We start from the raw sequence: 23,907 nt of genomic DNA, 5'->3' as shown, positions 1-23,907 counted from the left end.
AAATTATTTTCCAAGAAACAAATATAGCTTTAATCAACTCAATGTGGTTTACCACCGCTTACGGTATATGTTTATGTGGATACCCATTTTCACTCTGGTAAGCTATTTTTCTTCTTGATTTCAGCATCTAGCAATCTCAAAAAATTAAATTGGATTGTCAAACTTTATTTTGTATCAAATTTGATGTTTATTTTTTTATTTTTTTTATTAATTTTATCCTTTAATATTTGGTTTGTTGGGAATTAAGTTTTTTTTTTTTTTGTATTCTATGAGATAATCAATAATATATGAAATTTAAAAATATAAAATTGTCATTAAACATGATTAATGATATATACTAATCAGTAAATTATTAATGATTAAATCATTCAAGATCTCTTTTATGTTTTTTTAAAAATAGGTATAATGTTAAATTACGCACTTATTATTTATTAAGTTTTTTGTATCATGTACTTCAAAAAATTACATCAACTACATAAATTATATCAAGAGAAACTAAAAGGGCTGGTGAGATTTCCCTAGCAATTTCATTGTTGCATACCAATATGGATTACAATAGTGAATCCATATTTTTTTTTACCATTGCTTAATTTTTTTCTTTAATTTTGTCAAAATGCTTGTCTGGTCAAAGCTTCGCGCTGTATATTTTTTTTTTAATAAAATACCCCTAATTTAATTAGAGTTGTTAGTATTAAGATTTACTTTAAATTCATCAATTTGAGAAATGAAAAGGCAAACAAAATATTCTTTCATCCTTCCATTTCCTATCCTTCACTAACACGCACCCAATTAACAGCAAAAATAAGAGATCAAAGATTAAAACAAGATTGTTGTCCATATAAATGGTTCATCTTCATCTTCATCGGGGTGAAGATAACATTTTTCTGCTGTTTTGGTCATGAAAAAACACTTTTCATCTTCATGAATATTTAATGTCCATATAAATAAACACGGGATTAGAGGGATAGTACCTTTGTCAATCATTGAGATGCGAAATCTCAGCCTTGATTTCTTCTTGTCTTCTTTAAAAATGGTTTAACAGCATTTTAATGGGGTCTGATGCTGCCCTCCTTAATCCGTCTATGAAGTGCTGACATTGGCACATTCAAGGCTTTGGCCATTGATCTTATGTTCATGCAGCGGCATAGGGGGATTTGTGTTTTCAGCTGTTATACATTAATATTAATGTATTCTCGTGTACCTAAACTCATTCCTACATTGAAAATGATTCATTTTCTTTTCTTCAATCTTTCAGAGTTCACGAAGGTGATTAATTTATACTATGAGAGTTTGTGTTTTAAAATAATACATGCACAATATAAAAGAATTTTAAGATATTTAAGTTTCGACATATAAAAAAATTGAACATTTAATTAATAAGAAATAAATAATTATTATTATGGTTGTTTATAAACTATAAATTAAACTTAGAAACCTAGATTGATGTTTATAGGATTTGAAGTATAATATTGTAATAATAATTATATATATTAAAAAATAAAAGAAAATATTTTTTATTATTTATAAAGTAAACTTTAGTTAAAAGGTAAAGATTGTATAATTAGATTTGTTTTTTTAGGAATTATAATAGTTATATATATAAAAAAATAGTTAAAATAATGGGTTGGGGTGATGGGGAAATGAAGGCACACGACCTAAGTGAAACCAGGCCAAGTTTTTACCCAACCTACTTTGACCAAGTGAAATGAATTATCTTTTTCGCGTGTTCTTATGGTGTCAGTGAAATATCACGACATTGACTTACATTTAATTTGCAAAATTAATTCTTATTTTTTGTTTGGTAAATGATTAGAAATATAAAAATTGAAACTGATCTTGGTTTAAAACATTTTTTTTCTGTAAATAGAAGGAAACGAACCCAAAAATTAAGAAAGAAAAGAGAAACAAAAGAGAAAAAAAGAAAGAAAAGAAAAATTGATTGCTAAGATGCACAAACTTTTCCATGTTACATGTATTATCTTAGGAGAAAGGTCAACATTTGCATAAAGGAAGGTGACATTCAGTAACTTGGAGGAGCCTGCATGTGCCACACAAATGCAGCGACTGCTCACACTTGCTGGCACCTGTAATACATGCACCAACCATTCTTCTCTTCCTTTATGCAATTTCAACTCTAAATCTATAATCTTTTTCCAATTGGGTCCGAATTTTTATTCTATCCAAGATCAAGCTTTCTTCTTCTAATTTAGCCCTTAATTCTCTACTAACTCTTTGATTTAGTCCCACACTTCTCCAACCCGAGGCCATTGAAGAACTGACATGGGAGAGAAGGAAAAGAAAAAAAGAACGAGATAGTTGGGCAATCAAGTTAGCGCGTTGTGCCTGAATTGCGCATTTGACAGTTAACTCAAGTTGATCGGGAACACAAGAAATTCAAAGATTTTTCACCATGATCTCATTCCTAATGTGACCAACATGTTTTGTGAAAAACACAGATTTTTCATTATAGTTTTATTCTTTTAGGTGCTTACCTGCTTGTAAGAAACATGAAAGTTCTTCAACATGATTTTATTTTTCAAGTGACCTGCGTGTTTGTGAAAATATGATAGTTTTTCAATATGATCTTGTTTTTCTAGATAACTTACCATTTAAAAAATATAAAGATTTTTCAAGATAATTTCATTGTAATGCGACCTAATGACCTCATGGTAAAAAATACAAAGATCTTTTGTGTTGATTGCTATAAAATCAATACTGATAGTGCAAGCTGTTCTGAGTGTTGTTATAAGGGAACATCATGGCTGCTGCTGCTACTAAACGAATTCATTTTCAAGGTAGAGTGGAAGTTGCCGAAGCACACGCCCTATTCCATGTCCTATCCACTGCAAGGGATATTGGACTTGAAGTGCAGGACTGCAGGTAACAGTCGACATCCTTAGGGTTATTCAGAAATTCCAGACAAGACAGATATTTCATACCTGGAAAGAACTATTAGTGATATCATCCTTGCTTTAGCTCTTTCTTTTGTTTCCTTCTCTTGTTCATGAGTAAGGAGAGAAGGTAATAGAATCGCTCATGAGCTAGCAAGACTTTCCTCTTGCTATCAGGAATAAAGGATTTAGTTGGAAGAAGTCCCTTCTAGTTTGGAGATTGGAGAAGCCAATTGTATTGCTTTCTGTTCCTTGATTAATGAAAGAATCTTAATTTTTTTAAAAATAAAAATCACAGTTATTATTACCTTAAAACTTTGAAGTTAAACAGAGTGATTAAAAATAACTTGACCAGTTGCTACACATGTTTTTGTAACGATAACAACGCTTCAAAACATGTAACTTGCAACCTCAAACAATAATTGTTTGAGTTTTCATGAATTAATGACTGTACAGTCTGTCCTGATACTTCCTTGGCTACCTGTCTTAACTCGTACCCTTCCAAGCTTTCTCATGGCAGTGGCAAAAGCTCCATTAAAATCGCTCGAGCTATTAGCAAAATCTTTGACAGTTGGCTGGGAAGCTGGATCCGTAAATAGCACCTCATCTGAAGTGAACAATCCCTTACCATTAACCAAATTCTGGAAATACACATTGTCAAAGGTTTGTGGGGTTACAGGGTCCATGTTAATGGCTATGCTGGGGTCTACATTTCTAGGACATGCATACATCAACTGTTTGGCATAATCTTGATTTAGAGAAGGGTCAACACGAGGAGAATGTGTAGACCCGATTCGCAAAGCGGTTGCAATTGTTAGGATACTGGCATGCAAACTCGACAAGATAAAAGGCAAAGAATAGGATAAAATGAGAAATTATACACACAAGAATTTACATGGTTCACCCAATTTGGCTACGTCCACGGGCAAGTATAGAAGGATTTTACTAAGTAATGTGGGAATTACAACCTCTCTCTACTAATAGGAGAACAACTGAAATCTCTCTATTAATAGGAGAAAACACCTCACTTACTCTCTCACAAATACCTCATAATTTTATGGGATTATTTTCCCTCTCTCACTCTTCTCTTCCTCTTTTATTTCTCTCTTGTTGTGTGTTTACAATGCTTGGATGCATTGTCTATTTATAGGCAAGCATCCATGTAAATACAAGGGGCAATGCAAGTGGTACAAGTTTGGTGCCTACAATTTATAACTAAGAAAGGATGGCTTCACCACCATTGTTGGATTACTTTCAAATAACAATGGTGGTGAAGCCATTGTTGTGTAAATGCCTATTATTCTCCCATCCAATAATAGGTATTTACACATATAAAAAAGCATAGCTAGCTTAAAGTGAATAAGGAATTGCTTAAGGATCAAAATTATAAATTAGGTTTTTAAAAATAGAGTGTTGGCCAAATATGAAGAATGAAGATTAGTTTCATTGTCAACTAACCATTGTTTAAAAATATGACTGTTCATAAATATTTTTTCACTATATAATATTAGGACTTTGTCAACGAATTTAATAGAAGTGATTAGCAATGTGATTACCAAGAGATGTGATGATTCTAATAAGAAAGAAACCAAGAGGGGGGGGAGAGAGAGAGAGAGAGAGAGAGAGAGATGATGATGGAGACGTGTCGGCAATAACGCCACGGGGCATGCTGTAATCGTGCATGTTAGGCTGTACTTATCAGAAACAATAAACAAAGACGCATCGACCATTTAATTGGGAAATTAAAGATTAACGTCATGCATGAGAGTTGCATTTCTCATATTTAATCCCTCAGAAACACATACAAATTAAAATAAAATAAAAATCTTTAAGGTTATCTTGTAAGTTCCAGGGGAAAGAATTCCTATCACCTAACAGCATCAGTGGTTTCTTAATTATGTTCAAAAGTTTCAAGGAATTAAATTTAGATATTGCTTTTAATATCCAAAAATAATATACAAACATATATTCTCTAACCATATTAATTATATTTGAACTAATTAATTAGGTGATTGTGTTTGGTTAATATCTAGCTAGTAATAAAAATGATAGGTGTAAAAGTAATAGTAACGTGTTCGTTGGAGAAACATAAACGAAAACATAAATTAATTTATTTAAAAAAATAATTTCAGAGCAATTTTTTATAAAACAGGAATGATAAAAAAAAAAAATTCCACTTAGCCCCCAGTATCTTTGTCTATTGTGTTTTGAAACAGTAATAATAACGTTGTCTTAGTTATAATTAATAAATAATTAGGTGTAGCTTTTAGCCTCACCTCAGTACCATTAAACAAGTGTAATATTAGAAAATATTATATACGTGGAATCACAATTTATTTAATATCACTAAATTACCAGTCCATGGGCTATTGATAACCTATGCTTGTATGCCCCTAGCTATCAATGATAAATGTTTCCTTAGTTCTCACAAAAAAGTTTAGCTTGTAGTCTCTGCCCACCAATAAACCATTTTAATAACAAAAAAATAAAATAAAATAGATGCGCGGAATACAATTGATTAAAAATCACCAAATTACCACTCCATGAACTTCTGATAATTGAATGCATGTAACTTTATATATATATATATATATATAAAATTTTTGAGCTCATTTATTTTTATATTTTAAAAATGTTTTTTAAAAAATGATTTTTTTGTTTCAAATTATTTATTTTTATGTTTTTAGTTTTTTTTAATGTATTAATTCTAAAAATAATTTTTTTTAAAATAAATTATTTCGATATATATTGTTAAATAAAAATAACTAATAGGACATTATTTATAATGCGAAAACAAAACTAGTCTTTAAACAGTGAAGTTCGTGCATATAAAGAAAAACAGAGTATTATTGAACACAAACGTTGTTTGAATTTTACAATTTGACCATTCTAAATCCCCATAATGAAAGAAAATAAAAATAAAAAAGGAAAAATGTTTGACCGCTGTTGATAGTGGCTACCAAAATGTTTTTATGGGCAGGCTCAAAGCCCAAACGGCCCAAACCAAAATACCCACTGCTTCACAGATCACGAGTCGTCTCCAGAACTAGCTCTAAACTTTCCGTTAGAGAAAAACTGATTCAAAATCCAAACTCAACACTCCCCCCCCCCCCCCCCCCCCCCCCCCATCTCTCTCCCTCTCTCAGTGATCTTCCCGATGGCGATGCTTGTAGATATAGACACCAAAACCGAGTTAGGGTTTCCGTACTGGAAACCGATTCGTCGTCGTTTTGGCCCCGAATCTCCTTTCTTCTCTTCTGGCAACATCGAGAGAGAACTCCTCGCCAAACAGGTCATCACTCTGTCATTTTTGCCTTTTCATCTTCCACTCTTAAATTCACAAAATCTTTACAGAAATTCGGTATTTTTTTTTCTACTTTTGATTTTCATTACTTGTGATATTACTTTTTTTTTTTAAAAAAAAAATCTAGGTTGCGTTAGATTTAAGTGAAGATGAAAAGCATAGGCTGCAGGATTTGATAGACGAGGATGGAAGGTATGAATTTTTTTATGAATTAGGGTTTCATCATTTATAAGAAATTTAAGGTTTGTATTGTATTGGGTTTGTGCATTGAAACTTATGATTCTATAGTAGGGAGGTGGTTTGTCCGATTGTTGGTTGTGGTGCACACTTGATATCCTTGGAACACTTTGAAGATCATTATAATGGACGGCACACTGCGTCGTGTTCGGTTTGCTCCAGAGTTTACCCAACGTCGCTCCTGCTCAGCATTCATGTGTCTGAAGCACATGACTCTTTCTTTCAGGCAAAAGTTGCACGCGGTTATGCCATGGTATCTTTTATCGGCTTCCCTCTTTTGTGAAATGAAGTGCATTATGAATTTCTAATATAACAACATTCTGTTTGGTTCTAATAGAGCTTTTGTACCGTTGAATCCTGTTTTGATGTCTAGTTCTTTTTTATTATCAATGCTTTTGTAGGTTATTTGTGCTATTTTTTGTTGTGATAGTGTTTGCTTAAGGTGTTATTACCTGTGCGCTACCATAAGAAATATAAATGCCTTTGCTGCCTTTTTTATTTTCCCTTCCTGTGTAATATAATGTCTCCATAAACAATCTAAACTGCCCCGTAATTCCACTCCTGAATGAACATACAAGAATCACTAAAATGAGAGAAAATGGCAAAAAGAAGGCTGGATTAGAACTCATTTGGATTCATGTTTACTGGTTGTAGAGATGATTGTGTTGGTCTTGTCTGTCTTCTTAGAATCCCATTGCTGTTTGTAAATTCACAAGATGATAAAACTTCTTCAATTTGTTTGAATGCTTGTGCTTGTGTGTATTTTCACTATTGTCTTTGTTTAATGTTAATTCTTGTCTTTTCCTGCAGCAGGATGAATGCTTGGTGGAGGGTTGTGGTTTGAATCCCTTTTCATTATGCATTTTCAATTGATTTTCACTATGACTCTCTAACAGTCATTTGATTCTAGTTGATCATTATGCTGTCAACTCTTTCTTGGTTTCTATTGTGTTTGTCATCAGAGGATTTGGTGCATGATTTGTGTTTTTGTTAGCTGTAATAGTGTCTGTATGATGCCCTACATATGATATTAAGAATTGTTTATGCTTTGATCCAACTTCTCTTCCTTTTTGGTGATTAGTAGGCTATTTGTCTTGGTTACAATTACTTGATAAGCAATCCAAACTATCCTAATTCCATTTTTCAATGAGAATCACTAAAGGTGAGTTGATAAATAAGGGCTGAAATAAAAACTGAAGAGGACAATGCTTAGGAGTTAAGGCTTAAGGGACTGATCATTTCTGAAATCACAAGGTTATGCTAGTCTGTCCAATCTACTTTGTGGTTCTTAGAATCTATAATATAAATGAAATCATGACAAAAATCCTTCAACGTTTTGAATGTGCCTTTTAAGCTTCTCACCTCTATAATGTTGTTCAATGCTAATAGCTGTTTTTTTCCTGCAACAGTATGAATGTCTGGTGGAAGGTTGTGGTTTAAAATTCAAGAATTACAAGGGTAGGCAACAGCATCTGGTAGATAAACACAAGTTCCCTAGTTCATTTGAATTCTTCAAGAAAGCCCACCTATCCAAGAAAGCAAGACAGAAGCAACATCGCAAACAAGCTATTCATAGAAGCGAGGAAACTTCCAGCAAAATGGACATAGAAGGCGAAACCATTGATGGCCTTGTTTCAGCAGTATCTAAGTTAAGCACTTCAGATTCCTCTCCTTCTTCAATCAGCTTTGGCCGCCGCAACACTCGTGGCCTCACATTTGTCCCTCGAGCGGTTCAGCGAGAGAAAAAGGCAGATTCTGTGCCAACAGGAGGGAAGCAATAGCCAGAACACTTGTAAATACCTTGTCTGCATGTAATTGTGGGACTGATTACTTGAGAGTTGGAAATAGCCATCCACGAATGCAAGTCTGAAAGTTGAATTTGTGGAAAAGCCGATGCCTAGTTTTCGTTTAAATCCCACATTTTGTCATGCATTATTAGGTTCTGATAATTGCATTCATACTACACCAAATTTATTTGTTATGTCTTTTCATGAATTCAATTCCACAGGTGAATGTATTCCTTTTGAGTTGAGATGAAAGCCTAATTTAGAGTGCCAAGGCCTGCATGTATCTTCTTTCATGTAAAATCCATTACTTTCCTTCTGTTAATGAAAAGGAGATAAACACCAGTGCCCATGCCATTTGGTAAATGGTTCCAGTTCTAGCTGACTGAAGGGCTCGCCGTCTCGTTCTTGGTTCCTGTAAATAAACTCCGCGCGTAAAGTCATCTAAAAAGCAAAGCTATTAGAAAACGAAATAGCATTCCTGTATCTTTGACAGCTGGCCCGTCATCACCTTGGAAATCGAATTCACTTGACGCTGTTAAACTGTGTCGTTTCAAATAAGGGCTAAGTAGTCAAACCAGATGACGAATCAGGGGCATCCATGTCCAAGAAAAATACCTTAAGTCATCACGTCCTTCTTCACGCTCTTAAATCCCAGTAGCTCACAGATCCACCATCTTCACAACCACCAAAAATAGAGAGAGAAAGAGAGAAAGAGAGAAAAAAAAAAAATCGAAAAGAAATGGACGCCATCGATTCAGTATTCGATCCATTGAGAGAGTTCTCTAAGGACAGCGTTCGCCTCGTCAAGCGCTGCCACAAGCCCGATCGCAAAGGTTAGCAGCACCACCCACCCTTTCTTTCCTTTTTCTTTTCTCTCTTTTAGATTCGATCTTGTTGTGAATTCTGTCTAAAAAGGCACGTTTTTTTATTGTTTCAGAGTTCACGAAGGTGGCTTTCCGTACAGCGATAGGATTCGTAGTGATGGGATTCGTAGGTTTCTTTGTGAAACTCATATTTATTCCCATCAACAACATCATTGTTGGATCCGTTTAGGTAAGCTCTATTCTTTGATTGATCTAAATATAATTCTTTTTTATTATTTATTGAAAGTTTTTAATTGCTAAATTGAGATCTGTTACTGAATTTTGTTTGAATTATATTTGATCTCTTCCTTTTATGATCAATAATTGAAGTTGCTTGTTTTTGTTTTTGTTTTTCTTAAAAAAAAAATTGTGATACAGCCTAGAAACCAACTAGAAAATCCATGTTGTTTTGGTATGGGCTATAGAGTTACTTATAGGAAAAATAAGCAAGGCGAAGCCCTCAATCTTTGATGCTGTCATTGATGGTGGTGGTGGTGGTATGTTACAAGATATCTATGGTGTATGATTGGGTCCATCTGTAAAGTACATGGTTGGGTTGTAATGGGTTACAAAATGCATGTCATTAGGCCTTTCCCCTTTGTTAAAAATGAAGCAAGGCGGGTTATCCAAAGGCTATATATAGGTATTGGTTCTAGTACTAGGTATGAAGAGATGGGTATATTGATTCTTTTTAGCTCACACTTGATGGTTTTGTGCGTTTTTTGCCTATGGTTTCAGATCAGATTTCACCTCGCTCTTGCTTGAATGAATGATCATTTCAAAATAAACAGAATGAATACTTGTGACATTATTATGCATAAATGTGCTTACACAACACACACTTCATTTTATTTGATATCAAAATGTTAAACTTGATGCTGTTCAGGACCTTAAAATAATGTGATGAAACATTCCGGGGATGAATTTGAGTGTTTTTGGGTTGACTTGTAGGTGGAGTGAAACATTTTGTTGACATTGCAGGATAGCATGGATGGATCCAGGCTTGATCGCAAAATCCAGAGATAGATGGCAATGTGGTGAAATGGAATGTTAGCACTGTTGATGTTGCTTTTTGCTGTATCTTGGTCTTAAAACTGTAGGATTGAGGATATTGTATGAAACTTTTGTTCCTTTTATCAAGTAGCTTTTTTGGATTTACAATTTTTCCTTTCTCGCTTGGTTATTGTGTTCCAACAAGTGTTCATGTTCTTTAATTATATAGCCCAAAATGAAATTCAGGGAGTATTGCAACTCTTTATTTGGCCTCGGTCAGTCCTACACGGTAGGAATCAGCCTTGTCCCTGAGCTTCTGAGCTCCCGAATTACTGTCTATTGGGGTCAGTTGGAGGCCTTTTCGCACCTCAAATATTAAGCAGGATCTAATTTCAGGTTGCTTGTAAATAGTACACCGACTTTTGGGTCGTGACCTGCACTGCGAGTGATCCTCCTCCCACAAACCCCTCAATACCTATTATAGGCTTTAACATATGCCAAATGATTACTAGAGCACAATCGTGAATTCTCTAGCCAGTCTGGAATGCCTTCAGATCACAAAATGGCTTCAAATTTTTCCTCCAATTCACGGAGCATAGAAAACCCATTGGCTGGGTATATTACCGGAAGCACGTCAGTAAAGCCATGGCAAACAAAAGTTTCCTCCATGCGATGAAACTGGCTAATTTGACACCATTCACAAGGACGTCCAAACAACCAGTGTCTCAGTATTTGTAGTTTTCAATCTTGATATAATGATAGAAATGTAGTAAATTCAACCTGAAGGGCGTAAAAAAGCAAAAAGACACCTGATAAACCAGATATTAACAGATTAAAAACAAGCATTTTGGATCACAATGCACACGGAAAAAATTGTTGTAGTGGCGCGCATCTATTTGCTACAACATAGAGCAAAAGCAATTAAAAAAGATCAGTAACTTTCAAATTCAGCAAACTGGGTTGCTATCTGCAGCATCAACATTGGAGGCAAATACTAGCTGTGGCTGAGCAACGATACCTTCCTTTCTTGCCTTCTTGCGTTCACGCTGCATCCTGAAGTTCTCTCTCTTCCTTGCTCGATAGCTGTTGGGATTCTCGGGCTGGATTTCTCTTGGGTACACACTAATCTGCCAAACATACAAGACCATAATGCATCTCAATTTGGAATATTTAGCACTCTCATAAACTGTAAGGTTTACAATGTAGAATCTACCTTTTTTCTGTCAGGCCCAAACTTCTCAAATTTCACCAATCCATCAATCAAAGAAAAGATGGTGTGATCCTTGCCAATCCCCACATTCTTCCCTGGATGAAACTGAAAATGTAGACAAATACTCAAATGTGGTAGCATGAAAAGCTAGCCACAACATTATTTAATGCACATTGAATGACAGTGGGGAACAGCAGAGCAGATATGTTCCATAAACAGCAATATTAGAAATAAGAATTTCGCATTTTTCAATATGCTTAGAGCAGTCATCTCAAAGTGATCAAATTTAAATTCCCTTATTCCAAAAGGAAATCATTTCCACGATCCCTAAATTCAGAGTTAATAGCTTTCACCCTCCAGAGCAAAACTCCAATCCACTCTTCCTAGACGAACCAAACATATAGAGTCAGCAAATCAGAAAAGAGAACACAAGATTTGCTAATTTGATATGGTTTTGCCTTGCAAATCTTTTTCACTGGTGACCTACTATGACATGGTCCGCCATTACAATGAGGGTTCCTACAGTCATGGATTTGATAGTTTGAATACAGGGTGACTAGTGGATTCCATGTTGGTGAAAGCTGGAGACTAGCAGAATACTTGGTTCTTTGACCTTGACAGTCCAAAATACAGACCTCTTGCTCTCCCATTTCCCCTTTTCTACATTACATATCACATCACTAAGGAAATTCCCTAACACGAAACCCCTTATTACAAAATCAAGCATTGCCAAAAAAATCAATTTAATTCCCATCGAATCGAACTTATAACTAATAACAACTACAAACTTAACCCAAAAACAAAACTCTTATAAGAAAAACAAAGGTGAACTGCTAAATTTTGAGGAAATTAAGGCCAGACCTTGGTACCACGCTGCCTTACAATAATTGCGCCAGGTTTAGCAGCTTGGTCACCATAAATCTTGACACCAAGCCGTTTGCCTTTAGAATCACGGCCGTTCTTGGTACTCCCAGCTCCCTTCTTGTGAGCCATTTGAATCGTCAAGGGTAATGGAGCCTTCACCGGAGCCTTAAACGGCAACAAAGCAGAGCTTTTCAAACCAAATTTAAGAGACCCAGCATCTCCTTTGAAGAAGGAAGATGAAGAGCTTGAAGATAAAGAAAGGCCTTTGAATGAACCAATTAGATTGAAGCTGACTGCCATTACTGCTTTTTAAGCTGAAAATGTGAAGACCCAGAAATGCGAATTAGAGGTTTATGTTTGTGGTGAATTAAATTTAAAACTAAAAACTGATTTACAATTTTTTTTTTGAGTGCTTTATAGGGTTTGTTTTATGGTTACAAGTGAAGAAGAGATGAGAGGAGGAGGGGAGGGGAAGGGAGGGGAGGGGATTGAGAGCTTTATCTTTTGAAAGTTATTCACGTGAGAGTGTGATGGATTAGATGGAGAATGGGGGGGGTAAAGGTACATTTCGTGCCTATACTCTTTTGATTTTCATACTGGTCCCTCCTTCGCCATATTTCTTGTTCTTGTTCTTTTGCCGATCTCCATTACTAGCATTGAATATGTCATATGAAGCTATGCAAGATTAGCTTGTATGATTCAAGATTCGAATTCTAGAAAAATAATTGTAAATAATTTGTTGGGAATGTACTACTAGTTCACGAATAGCCTTTGATAAAACATGCATGCTCAAATATTTCAAGTTTGGGTTCAAACATGTTGGAGGAGGAGGGTTGCTTGATAGTTGATAGAATTGAGAGATTTCATCACAAATGGAAATTAAAAAAAAAAAATGTAATTGAGTATTGTTAATGTTGTGCTTTTGAGAGCTGTAATTGGTACAAATCCATAAATATTATAATAATTGATCTGATATCTTACCTAGATCTAGATTATTAGGTTTTCATATTAATTTATTATTTATTATTATATCATGACGTAATTATTATACTGATGTCATTTTAATATATATATATATATATGGGTGTCCAGATCAGCTTGTGTGTATCTCAACTAATCTCAACTAATCTCACAAGCCTTAAAATTAACAATTATATAAACTTTTAATAATTCTAAGATTTATAAAATTTAAATTAATAACTTCTAAAACACAAACTGAAAATCAGACTAGTTAAATTATCTTTTTCAAAATTAACTATCATATATTTTGTAGCATTTTGTTATGATGCATCGATTTCATCACCTACAAAAGTAAGCAACCTAGCGGATCTTAGAGGAAGAAGCATAATGGAAACCACAGTTGGTGCCCATTAAGATCGTGTTCGTGTCCTCATGATTAAAGAGGGAGAGCACTGAAGACATCGATAATATAGTGAGCTCCTTTAGATTAGATTCATTTTCAAACTATTTGGAATCCTAGAAATTTAATTTAATTTAATTTCAAGAGTAAAATCAATTCGTGTATTTGGAATTATTTTGATGGTATTGATTTGAATTACAAATAAATTCAAATCATAAACAATAAAAATAAATAAATAAATAAAAGGAAACCCTCTGGTTTGGAAATCAATTCATACTATTTTAAGAATACCCTTTTTCTTCTCTTCAAAAAAAAAAAAAAAAAAAAACTTCTTGTACTGTAAATTGTGCATCTTCAGAAGATTCGGTTTTGTGGAGCAAAGTGTGCTGATGCAATAATACATCTTCGAGCAAGGAGTATACGTGGAATAAGTGATACTATTTAAGCAATAGCGTTTTGCTTCCGAAACTAAAGAAACTTCGGTTCTTGGACTGTCTGGAGGTTGATGAAGAAGTAGCAATAGGGAATGTGTTCTTTTCCTCTGAGTTGCTGCTGGGACATCAACTATGAAGTGGGGTGTCGTCTCCCATCTTTGGCATAAGCTGCCTAAACTGATCTGGTTGGATGTTTCAAGAACTTTTATTGGTCCAACTGTGGTTCCTAGACTATTATCATTTTCACCTTGCCTGAAGGTTTTTTTCTTTGGTTTTTACTTGGTAATCTTATATTCAAACTCTTTTTAAAAAGTAATATTAGTTTTATTCGTGATTTGTAATTATCTCTTTTAACAAGCACGTTTTTTAAAGATCAAATTTATATTATCACCCTTGCAGAAATATAACGATGTCTTAACCGCTAGATCAATATTTCATTAATACCTTACTTGAAGGTTTTGCATGCAATGAATCGCCTACTTCTTTAAAGAAAAAAAATACCTTCAATCTCCATAAATACAAATAAAAATTCTTACTTTCAAAATATGTTCTTATGGGGTGAAGAGAAGACAACTAAACACATCTTTTACAATACATGATATAAACAAATATCCTTTTAATTATGTTGGATATAAATTAAGGGGAAAATAGTTAAAATTATTAATTCGATTCAATTTTATAGGCATTCCAAACAATATAATTAAATTCATTATGTGATTTTAAATTTTATTATAAATATAAAAATTGTAATAAGTTATCCATTTAATTCAAATCATATTTGAAATTAAATTGAATTTAACTAAGCTTGTGATTTGCTTTGAGACAGGTTGTTTATGTTTTGTGCATCCCTCATGTTTTTTAATATAATTATAGAACATGGACCGTCTATTAATGTTCTTATAACCATGTTTGTTCATGTGGAGAAGTGCATGTCATGATTTAGCCGTCTGTGGGAGGCAATTTGAGACAAAACAAGGAGTATGTTTTTCCTTTTAAGGTGTACGATGCTTTTCAAGATAAGTTTTCAATTAAATTGTCTAGAATTAATCCTGATCATTCTTTAATTTACAAGAAAAGCAATGAATTACAAGCAATTGATGGTCATTGGATTTGGAATTGCCTGCTAAGAAATTAGACACCGAAGAAATACTCCGATCAACTTAGTTTTTCTTAATTCTAAAATTCATTTAGAATTTTGGGATTAGAACTCAGGAGTGAATCTGAATCATTAGAAAACATGTAAAAAAAAAGGGAAACAAGAAATGTTGAGAGTGGGATTTGAACCCACGCCCTTTCGGACCAGAACCTTAATCTGGCGCCTTAGACCAACTCGGCCATCTCAACGTCATGCTAAGTGGGGGAACTATGTTTTATATGTATCAATACATATACCATTTGACAGAAGAAAACGCCGTCTCTGCATAACTTAGGCACCGTTTGGGAACGCGGCTGCGGCCGCGTTCTCAAAAAATTTGAAAATTTTTTGTTTTTTTTTTTTGCTAAAATTTAATATGATTTGTACGTTTTGGATCGTTTTGATGTGCTGATGTCAAAAATAATTTTTAAAAAATGAAAAAACATCGTTGGCATGCATTTTGGCACGAAAAGTTATTTGAAAAGCACCCGCAACCACACTGCCAAACACGCTAACGGGGACCCGGCATATCAGTCTTAACGTGAGGATCATCTTGGGGATGTGGGATGGGAGAACTCAGCCCAATCTGATATGGTATCAACCGAACGTGGCGGCTGGATGACAGGCGCTCCCATCATTAACGAGCGTATGCCTAGAAATGATGGTGGTAATTGACGATCGTTTTCCATTGATTGAACTCAGCACGACCTCTGCCAATGTTTTTACTTTACGTAGGTTCTTGAAAATCCAAGTAAGAAAAAGATTCTGATCCATTTAGCAAGTGAGCATACATGATCACTTGTTTTGAATTTCTTGTTTGTTTGCTAGAAAATAATTTTTTTTAAAAAAATAAATTATATATAAAAAAAATTTCAAGAAAATATTTTTCGATATTTAGTAGTTAAATAAAAAATAAATTCAAAAATAATTTCTAGTATTTGATTATGTTATAGAAAATAAGCTGTAAAATATAACTTATTAATGTTTTATTTTTTTCAAGTTTATTAAAATAATGAGAAACAAATCTTACAAATTAAAAAGTTGAATGTGAATCAAAATTGAAAAAAAATATAATTTCATAAATTATCTCAGATAAAATAAATAATAATCAAAATAATAGAGATCAAATAAAAAATAAAAAAAATTAAAAGATTGAAGAAATTAAAATAATAATAATTAACATTTCATAAATTATTTCAAATAAAACACGTACCAATCAAAAGAATGGGGACCAAATTTGATAGATAAAAAATTTCAATAAAAAAATGATAAGGAAAAAGCAAATAAAAATTATAAAAATAAGGACCAAAATTAATATAAAAATTAAATTTTAAGAGATAAAATTAAAAAATAAATATTCAAAACAAAATATATATAACAATCAAAAGTTTGAGGATCAAATTTGATATAAACAGCAAATAATGACATTTCTAAATTTTTCACAACTTTCGGAAAGTGTTTTCCGCCCAAATTTTCCAGAAAAACACTTTCCTGAAAAACCAAGCCAAATTTTCCCTGAAAAGTGTTTTCAGTTGACCAACATGGCAAACAAACACATGAAAGTTTGGAAAGTAGTTTCCCGGAAACCACTTTCCGAAAAACAAACACAACCAAAAGGAAAAAAACTTTCCTGAAAACCAAGTCAAATTTTCCTTTAACTAGAAAGTGTTTTCCAATTATCTGAAAGTGTTTGTCTTTGACCAGAAAGTGTTTTCCGTTGACCATCTTTTCTAATGGCAAACAAATACAGGAAAGTTTGAAAAGTAATTTCCCGTAAACTACTTTCCAGAAAACAAAGATCAGCTAATTGCATAATTTTCAGTGCTTTGGGAAATGAAAGCTCTTGAAATGTATTAGCATCAGGCTACCTAGCATGACCCATGTTGCATGAATTAACCTGAAGTGAGCACTGTTTTGATACGCCTACATCCTTCAGTAGTAAAGGTTAGAGGAGTGGACCAGAACAGAAACACTTCAATAGTCAACTGAATTTTGGAATCGTTTGCTAATTAGGCCATGTTGGGGATTGAGGCCAATGCAGGTTATCATCAACCGCCACTTTAGATGCCTCACGATCCCGTGCAAAAAGAACATGAAATAACGTGGATCGGAAAAGGAGTGAACAGCAATAGTTAGCTATGTACGAAAACTAGCTGCTACAACAATGAGCTTACATTAGAAACATGCGGAACGTCGTAGCCCAGAATGAAACTCGAATACAGACAAATTGAGTGTCAATCTACCTAGGCTGAAACAGCGGTGAAACCCTTCTTCGAACAGTCTCCTGAACTTGTTCAGGTGACAAAACTGATGCCTCAACTTCAAAATTGGCATTTTCCATCTGCTGATGCAACTGTATAACACAGGAAAGAGTTGACAGATGTTATGAGGTCCCTTCCAAGTGAAATTGATCAATTGTTTCATAACTAAATTGTTGTTAGAATATCCAAAATATGAGCAGCAAATGAACATGAAATAACATGTCTCCAGAATGATGTCCAATGAAATAAATTTTACAGCCCTACGGTTTGCATTTTTATCTTTGAGCAAAAACTGCTAAAGTGAATGAGAAAATGAATCACACAGGCATTTACCTTCTCAAGAATTGCAGATTGATCATCCAGGTGAAATTTGCGCATGTGCTTTAGCATCTCTAGTTGCTGCAAAAAAAATTCCCAACCATTTAGTTGTATCCATCTTCAACCAACCTCTAATACCAAAATTCAACTAGATTTTACCTGCTCCTGTAGTTTTTGTTGATAGTGCATTTTTCCAGCAAACTCATCTGGTCCAAGCTCAGCTTCATCGCAGGCCATTTCTTCGCTGTCATTTCATTGCATATCAACACCAAAAATACAGAATCAGATAAATCCAATCCCTTGCAAAAACCAGTGCATGTAAATGGAACATCTGTTTCAACTCATGAAAACAGGGACATCATAAATGACATCAACTTTTTTGGAATAAAAAGTAAAGGCACTGTGAGGAAAGAACTCAGAAACAATGCAGACAGTAAACGTAATTCTCCATTAAGGAGAGCATTGATAAAGACAAGTCATGTTCCTTAAGTAAATCCATCTCAGTGACAATAATATAAAAGGAATGGTCAAGTATGTCATCAGGGTTTTTCCCATTGTGACTAGAAAATACGAAAATAAACACCCTTACTTACTAAGTCCTAAACTTGTGCTTACAGGAGATGAGTAAAACAGAGTCCCTGACCCTCAACCAATTCAGCTTGTTATCCAAGGCATTTGAATTTTCTATCAGTTTTATTTCATAATCGCCATTAGTATTGTCCCTATCATGCATAAAACTTCATGTATGTAACCCCATCCATATAGTTGCTCATTTTTCATTCCCAGACAATGAAAACTGCATTTCTATCTTCCAACCCCATTGGAAAGGAATCTTCTACATCAATTACATTTCATGCCAAAGAGAAAATCGATCTTCCATAGGCCCAGTAGAGTTCAAGATTTATCAATGGTATCTTTACTTGGAAAGGGAAATTTCAGCCAGAAAAACATTGGAAAGTTGAAAAAAACTGCATGCTGTTGGAGAGAAAAAAAGCTAAAGACTACATTCAACTCCTTGGGAAAATGTAAAAGCTCACATGACAGCAACTGTTACCTAAGAAAAAAAGAGGCACTGCTTTTTACATCTTTAAAACATAGCCTAAACCTTAAAATGACAATAACTTCTACAGTGGAGGCTGGAGAGATGATGCTGTACATCACAGGTAAAAAAAAAATGAGGGTTGTCCCTGTACAAGATCATAGAAAATTAATGGCGGGTTCTTGTACTATCTCATATGTTTGTGTCCTCTTTAAAAGTAATAATAGTTCACATAAAAAAATGCAGAATACTCATATGTTGTCCAATGGCTTAACAAAATTACTCAATCAGAAATCTGTACCAGAGACAGAGAGACAACATACTTTGCAACAAATTTGTAAAAGCGAATCATCAAATCCTGATCATTTTCATAGACCACGTTCACTTTTCCCAAGCATGAAATACCAAAACTTGGATCTGCAATAGTAAAACAGTATTTTTCATGATATCAGATTGCTTTAACTTCTTAGCACAAAACTTGCACCAGTATTGAAGAATAACAAATGTGAGTCAGAATAACTGAATGGATCTTTCAATGTCTGTCATCATGGCATGAAAGCTAAAATAGTCAGAACTTTCCAACTAAGAGTAGTCAATTTCCAAAAAGAGAATGACCACTTTACCTATACAAGTCGAGATGCTAGTGATATCTTGAATACCAAAAACAGGACTTTAAAGTATAAAATATATTCACGTAAAAAAGTCCAAAGCGAGATGGCCCCTACATCAGTTTAACAACTATGAAAGCAGAGCAGCTATCCCCTCCACAAATCTATAATGCACTATCCGTCACATTGAGCTTCATTTGCCCTATTTTAAGATGAATTGCAATTAAGAATTTACTTAGAGGTAATGTTTCACTTTGCAGATGCATTCGCTATCTACAAAAAAGAAAAGAGATGCGTGGTTCAGCAATAAAATTTCCAAAGCACTAAGAACAAGACTAAATACTGATAGATCTCCATGAGATTGCTGTAACAAAGGCAAAGAAAATAACAAATAAAAAGTTACATCAGCAACTTGTAGCCCATGAGAACATACGAGGAAAGAACACAACATTCTATCAACAAGCCTCAACGACTGTATGTTCAGCCCAAGCACAATGAAGCAACTGCAACAGATTTAGTTACCCACGAAATGCACATACAAGTCAAGCGACAGTGCACTTTCCAATCCAACCACGCTAAACCAACCATATCACTTTTTTAGATTAAAAATGGATTTTCAAAGATAAGACTCGAACCCCTGTCCTAACAAAATTCCTAACCGCATTTGCTTTGCAAGAGTACCAATACCCAGCATTTTGAAAATGAGCAACCCCCATTTGGAAAAACATTTTGAGAAATTCAAAGATACTTCGGGACAGACTCACCAACCCCCATTTCCAAAAATATAGATTCCTGGATTGTAGTGGTAGCAGCAACAGCTTCCTGCATTAAAAATCCCATCTCAAAATTTGACAAACAGAAGCGATACTTGTTAATCAAAGGGCAAACCCATCATTTTTTATTATAAAAACACTCGCCTGTTTGTCATTCACGGCATCAGCAATCCTTTTCTTTACATCTAACAAAGAGCATTTATATGAAAATGGTAAATTTATAGTTACAATGAAGGAAAAAGAAAAGGAAAGGGGGGGATTTTGAATTACCAGGCTGGGAAGTGAGTTGAGAGAAGGAATTAAAGAGATAAAGCAACTGTTCTCTTGATAGCATTCCTGAGCTTTGTAACGGTGAAGTTGCCATTGATGATGATGAAATTTCTCCGCAAAATGGAATCAGACAGACAATATTGCTGTCACTTCACCTCTCTTTAAAGAGAAGGCAAAATGGAGCCTTTCATATACTAGACACGACGGCCATCATTAACCCATATTAACTTACCCTCGGAACCACAGAAATAACATGTGATGAGAGGCCCCAAGTTTTCATTTTTCATTTAGAAAAAAAAAAAAAAAAAAACTGTGTAGATTTTGATTTTTTTTTTTTTTGTGAGGGTTTAAGATTAAACATGTTCATTTTAGTTGATACAGTTTCAGAGATTTAAAAAAAAAACTGTAGTTTTAGAAAAAATAAAAACTAAACTAAATTTTAACTCCATTACTAATTAATCAAATCAATTTCAAACTGATTCTTTAAATTGATTTGATTATAATTGTAACAAAATACAAAGTTAGTAGTTCAATACTTTAATTTAGGATATTTAAGACTGATTATTTTTTATTTAGAAATATATTAAAATAATATTTTTTTTATTTTTTAAAATTTATTTTTGATATTAACATATTAAAACAATATAAAATCATTAAAAAAATTAATTTAACTTGAAAATTTTAAAAATAACTGATCACATAACCTTTTGATTTTTTGATTTTAATTCTTTATAATATCAGTTCAAATCAACACAGCAAGTTGAAATAAATTGGGACAAGTTCTATGCAAAGCAAATTGGTTGGTAGGTTTTTTTTTTTTTTTTCAAGAGAGGTTAAAACTTTTGACTTCTTGCAACAAGGAAATACTCTAATGCCAATTAAATTATAACTAATTGAGTAATCAATAGTTGTTTTAAACTATATTACAAATACAATCCAACATATTAACAGTAAACTAATAACATGATTTTTTTTCTGAATAAGGTTCAACATAATAATACCTAAACAACTAAAACATATGGAGTTTGATATAAAACTTTATTGTTTATAATAACAGTGAAGCTCTTGATTCTTGATTCTTGATTTTTATTTTTTGTTTTTATTTTGTTTTATTTAAGTTTTTTTTAGCTTAATTTGATGAAATTAACATTAAAATTATGATAGACTTATAAAATTAAAAGACAAAAGGCTCAAATGTAATACAATCACGATAATATATGTCAAATTCTAAATTTGCATAATTTTATTTTGATCCTAAAATTTATTTTTGTATTTTTTTCATTACCAATATGAGAGAGAGGGTGACATGCTAGAAAATAGTATTAGAGAGATGAAGTATTTAGTTGTAGCAATTCCGGTAAACAAAATGGTCAAGTTTAATGTTAAAATGTTTTATTTAACAAGAAGTATTTAATAGTGGTAGTTTGGGTCCTCATCTTGCCGGAAAAGATGGATTGGAGGTTGAAAAGATTTGTGATCTCAATTTGATTTCTTGGGTTTTAACTAGTTTTTCGCTACTTTAAGAACACAAATGGGTTTATCGAAGTTTGTTGAGTGTTTTCAACCACTTTAGCTACCGGAAACTAGGTAAGCGGACAATGCATCATCTAACATGACAGACAATGTGTCATTCGCTTTAATATTTTTTTTAAAAAAATCCACATGTAAGCGGACAATGCATCATCTATCATGACAGACAATGTGTCATTTGCTTTAATGTTTTTTTCTAAAAATCCACCCTAATAAAAAAAAAAGTTAAAGTAAGGTCAAGCATATGGGTCTGATACTAGAGCTAAACGCTAAGTCTAACTCTTTTATGTCTTTTTTTAATCTTTTTTTTTGGAAATAAGAAAAAAGTTTATTACATTGATTCACTTACTTTTTATTTTTTACATGGTTTTTAAATAATATTATAAATTTTTATTTGAATTTTAATAATATTTTTCAAAGATTATGTATTTGATGTGAAAATAATAACACTAGTAATAAATTGTTCTTGGAAATTTGATTCAAATTGTTTCTTGTTCTTAAAGTTTTTAATTAGATTTTGAATATGATTTTATAATATTTATAATTTTTTTAGTTTTCAATCGCACATAAAATATAAACATACTATTTTGATAATTTTTTAACTTCTTTTAATAATTATAAAATATTTTTTTATAGAAATAAGAATTCCAGTTAAAAATCTTGTATTTATTAGGCTAAACAAAAAATATGTTAATAAAGAAAATTATCTCTATGAAAAACAAAATTCAAAACAATTGTATTTTCAGATTTAATAATAATAATGTAAAAGAATTCCTTGACACTGGATTTTCTTTTACATTAAAAAAGATTTTGGTCTCCCCACTACGTAACGTGGGCATAAAAATTAGTTTGGTTCTAAATAAGGTCAACATTCGCATCTCGTGCGATCAAAAACTTGTTAGAATGGTGGTAAAAGTTTAGGACCAAGAGGTTTACTTCTTCTGTAATTTCAGGTTCGAGCCATGTGGTTGCTCATATAACGGTCACTGGAGGCTTACATGGTCGTTAACTTCAGGCCCCGTGGGATTAGTTGAGGTGCGCGGAAGCTGGTCCGGACACTCACGTTAAACTAAAAAAAAAAAAAAACTTGTTAGAATGCACTGAGGGTCTTGGCCTGGTGGTGGGAGGGATTTGTCTCCTTCTGCTGTTCTTGGGTTCGATCTCTTATGTGCACGCCTGTTACCTTCGCGATGCCTTACATGCTCACTGGGTTTGCAGGGTGTTCAGTGGGCCGTGGGATTAGTCGTAGTGCGCGAAAGCTGACCCGGACACCCATGTAAATAAAAAAAAAATTGTTAGAATGAGATATTTATATGTGTGTGTGAAATATATATATATATATATATATATATATATATATTATCCTTTTTATTTTATTTTGTGTGTGTGAATAATAAACAATATTCAAATAATGAATACCTTAAAGAATATAAATACCCAAATTTCTGACTTAATAAATAATAGATAATATGAATACTTAAAAATTAACTCGCGAGTAAAGTCATCCAGATAGCCTATTAGCAAGTGTTTTAGCCTTTTCAAATATCCATATTCGACCAAGACTTAACTATAGATAATATGGGTACGATGATTGTTTTTATTTGTTTTTCTTGTTGTTGTTGGGTGTTAAAAAAAAAGTCTTATTGTCGGTTAGTGCTCAATTTCATGAAAATTTTTTATTGTTTAAAAAAATTTTAAAAAGAGGAGACTAAAATTAAAACAAAGAAAAAATGAAAACCCTTTGTTTTTAAAAAAACATTTGTTTCAACTTTGGTCCTTTTTTATGCTTTTGATCATTGATTTTTTTTATTTCATCTTTTAATATTGTGTTAATTGGAATTGTGGTTAATAATTTGTTTCAATCTACTTTTTATATGGTTATATCAATCTCAAATAAAAAAAAACATACTAACATTGGATTGGTGTTCTATTTCATGAAAAAAAATATGATTTTATTCTTTGAAAAATATTGAAAATGAGGGACCGAAATTAAAACAAAGAAATATGAGAACCCTTTTTATAAATAAAAA

At 33.0% G+C, this 23,907-nt stretch overlaps 4 protein-coding genes and 1 non-coding gene across 9 annotated transcripts; 2 read left to right on the top strand and 3 right to left on the bottom strand.

The window, feature by feature from the left end:
* Positions 1–6,014: 6,014 nt before the first annotated feature.
* LOC133703472 (uncharacterized) lies at positions 6,015–8,427 on the top strand. Of its 2 annotated transcripts, none has more exons than XM_062128026.1 (4): positions 6,015–6,183; positions 6,323–6,387; positions 6,487–6,685; positions 7,842–8,427. In XM_062128026.1, the coding sequence occupies exons 1-4, from the start codon at positions 6,049–6,051 to the stop codon at positions 8,211–8,213; spliced, it is 771 nt and encodes a 256-aa protein (XP_061984010.1). In that variant the 5' UTR covers positions 6,015–6,048; the 3' UTR covers positions 8,214–8,427. The 2 variants fall into 2 exon arrangements, with proteins under 2 accessions (XP_061984010.1, XP_061984001.1); XM_062128017.1 differs by having other exon boundaries at positions 6,484–6,685.
* Positions 8,428–8,884: 457 nt separating this feature from the next.
* Positions 8,885–10,243, top strand: LOC133703489 (protein transport protein Sec61 subunit gamma-like). 3 transcript variants are annotated; one of them, XM_062128051.1, is made up of 3 exons: positions 8,885–9,052; positions 9,157–9,272; positions 10,064–10,243. In XM_062128051.1, exons 1-2 carry the CDS (start codon positions 8,959–8,961, stop codon positions 9,270–9,272), a joined length of 210 nt encoding a protein of 69 aa, XP_061984035.1. In that variant the 5' UTR covers positions 8,885–8,958; the 3' UTR covers positions 10,064–10,243. The 3 variants fall into 3 exon arrangements, with proteins under 3 accessions (XP_061984035.1, XP_061984043.1, XP_061984051.1); XM_062128059.1 differs by having other exon boundaries at positions 10,034–10,243; XM_062128067.1 differs by having other exon boundaries at positions 9,157–9,273; positions 10,067–10,243.
* A 642-nt stretch (positions 10,244–10,885) lies between these two features.
* LOC133703481 (large ribosomal subunit protein bL27c) lies at positions 10,886–12,640 on the bottom strand. The gene is made up of 3 exons (XM_062128039.1): positions 12,147–12,640; positions 11,289–11,390; positions 10,886–11,202 (listed from the first exon to the last, which is right to left on the bottom strand). Exons 1-3 carry the CDS (start codon positions 12,447–12,449, stop codon positions 11,023–11,025), a joined length of 585 nt encoding a protein of 194 aa, XP_061984023.1. The 5' UTR covers positions 12,450–12,640; the 3' UTR covers positions 10,886–11,022.
* Positions 12,641–15,206: 2,566 nt separating this feature from the next.
* On the bottom strand, positions 15,207–15,287 carry TRNAL-AAG (transfer RNA leucine (anticodon AAG)). Its single transcript has one exon. It is a non-coding gene; the product is annotated as a tRNA-Leu (tRNA).
* A 1,745-nt stretch (positions 15,288–17,032) lies between these two features.
* On the bottom strand, positions 17,033–20,583 carry LOC133697006 (uncharacterized). Of its 2 annotated transcripts, XM_062119334.1 has the most exons (7): positions 20,348–20,583; positions 20,222–20,262; positions 20,069–20,126; positions 19,020–19,113; positions 17,817–17,901; positions 17,673–17,738; positions 17,033–17,431 (listed from the first exon to the last, which is right to left on the bottom strand). In XM_062119334.1, the coding sequence occupies exons 1-7, from the start codon at positions 20,439–20,441 to the stop codon at positions 17,318–17,320; spliced, it is 552 nt and encodes a 183-aa protein (XP_061975318.1). In that variant the 5' UTR covers positions 20,442–20,583; the 3' UTR covers positions 17,033–17,317. The 2 variants fall into 2 exon arrangements, with proteins under 2 accessions (XP_061975318.1, XP_061975312.1); XM_062119328.1 differs by lacking the exons at positions 20,069–20,126; positions 20,222–20,262 and having other exon boundaries at positions 20,348–20,582.
* Between the last annotated feature and the right edge of the window lie 3,324 nt (positions 20,584–23,907).

Source organism: Populus nigra, chromosome 1 (assembly GCF_951802175.1).
Source record: "Populus nigra chromosome 1, ddPopNigr1.1, whole genome shotgun sequence".
In the NCBI taxonomy this organism is placed as follows: domain Eukaryota; kingdom Viridiplantae; phylum Streptophyta; class Magnoliopsida; order Malpighiales; family Salicaceae; genus Populus; species Populus nigra.
This window is presented reverse-complemented; position numbering and strand designations above follow the sequence as displayed.

Excerpts from the sequence above, each read along its gene's own strand:
- LOC133697006 (XM_062119334.1), bottom strand. The coding sequence starts at position 20,441 with ATGGCAACTTCACCGTTACAAAGCTCAGGAATGCTATCAAGAGAACAG. Across the intron at positions 20,127-20,221 it reads ATGCCGTGAATGACAAACAG|GAAGCTGTTGCTGCTACCAC; the intron begins GCGAGTGTTTTT and ends TTTTTAATGCAG. Across the intron at positions 17,432-17,672 it reads AATCTGCAATTCTTGAGAAG|TTGCATCAGCAGATGGAAAA; the intron begins GTAAATGCCTGT and ends TGTGTTATACAG.
- LOC133703489 (XM_062128051.1), top strand. The coding sequence starts at position 8,959 with ATGGACGCCATCGATTCAGTATTCGATCCATTGAGAGAGTTCTCTAAG. Across the intron at positions 9,053-9,156 it reads CCACAAGCCCGATCGCAAAG|AGTTCACGAAGGTGGCTTTC; the intron begins GTTAGCAGCACC and ends TTATTGTTTCAG.
- LOC133703472 (XM_062128017.1), top strand. The coding sequence starts at position 6,049 with ATGGCGATGCTTGTAGATATAGACACCAAAACCGAGTTAGGGTTTCCG. Across the intron at positions 6,184-6,322 it reads GAGAACTCCTCGCCAAACAG|GTTGCGTTAGATTTAAGTGA; the intron begins GTCATCACTCTG and ends AAAAAAATCTAG. Across the intron at positions 6,686-7,841 it reads TTGCACGCGGTTATGCCATG|TATGAATGTCTGGTGGAAGG; the intron begins GTATCTTTTATC and ends TTCCTGCAACAG.
- LOC133703481 (XM_062128039.1), bottom strand. The coding sequence starts at position 12,449 with ATGGCAGTCAGCTTCAATCTAATTGGTTCATTCAAAGGCCTTTCTTTA. Across the intron at positions 11,391-12,146 it reads TAAGGCAGCGTGGTACCAAG|TTTCATCCAGGGAAGAATGT; the intron begins GTCTGGCCTTAA and ends CTACATTTTCAG. Across the intron at positions 11,203-11,288 it reads TTGGGCCTGACAGAAAAAAG|ATTAGTGTGTACCCAAGAGA; the intron begins GTAGATTCTACA and ends TATGTTTGGCAG.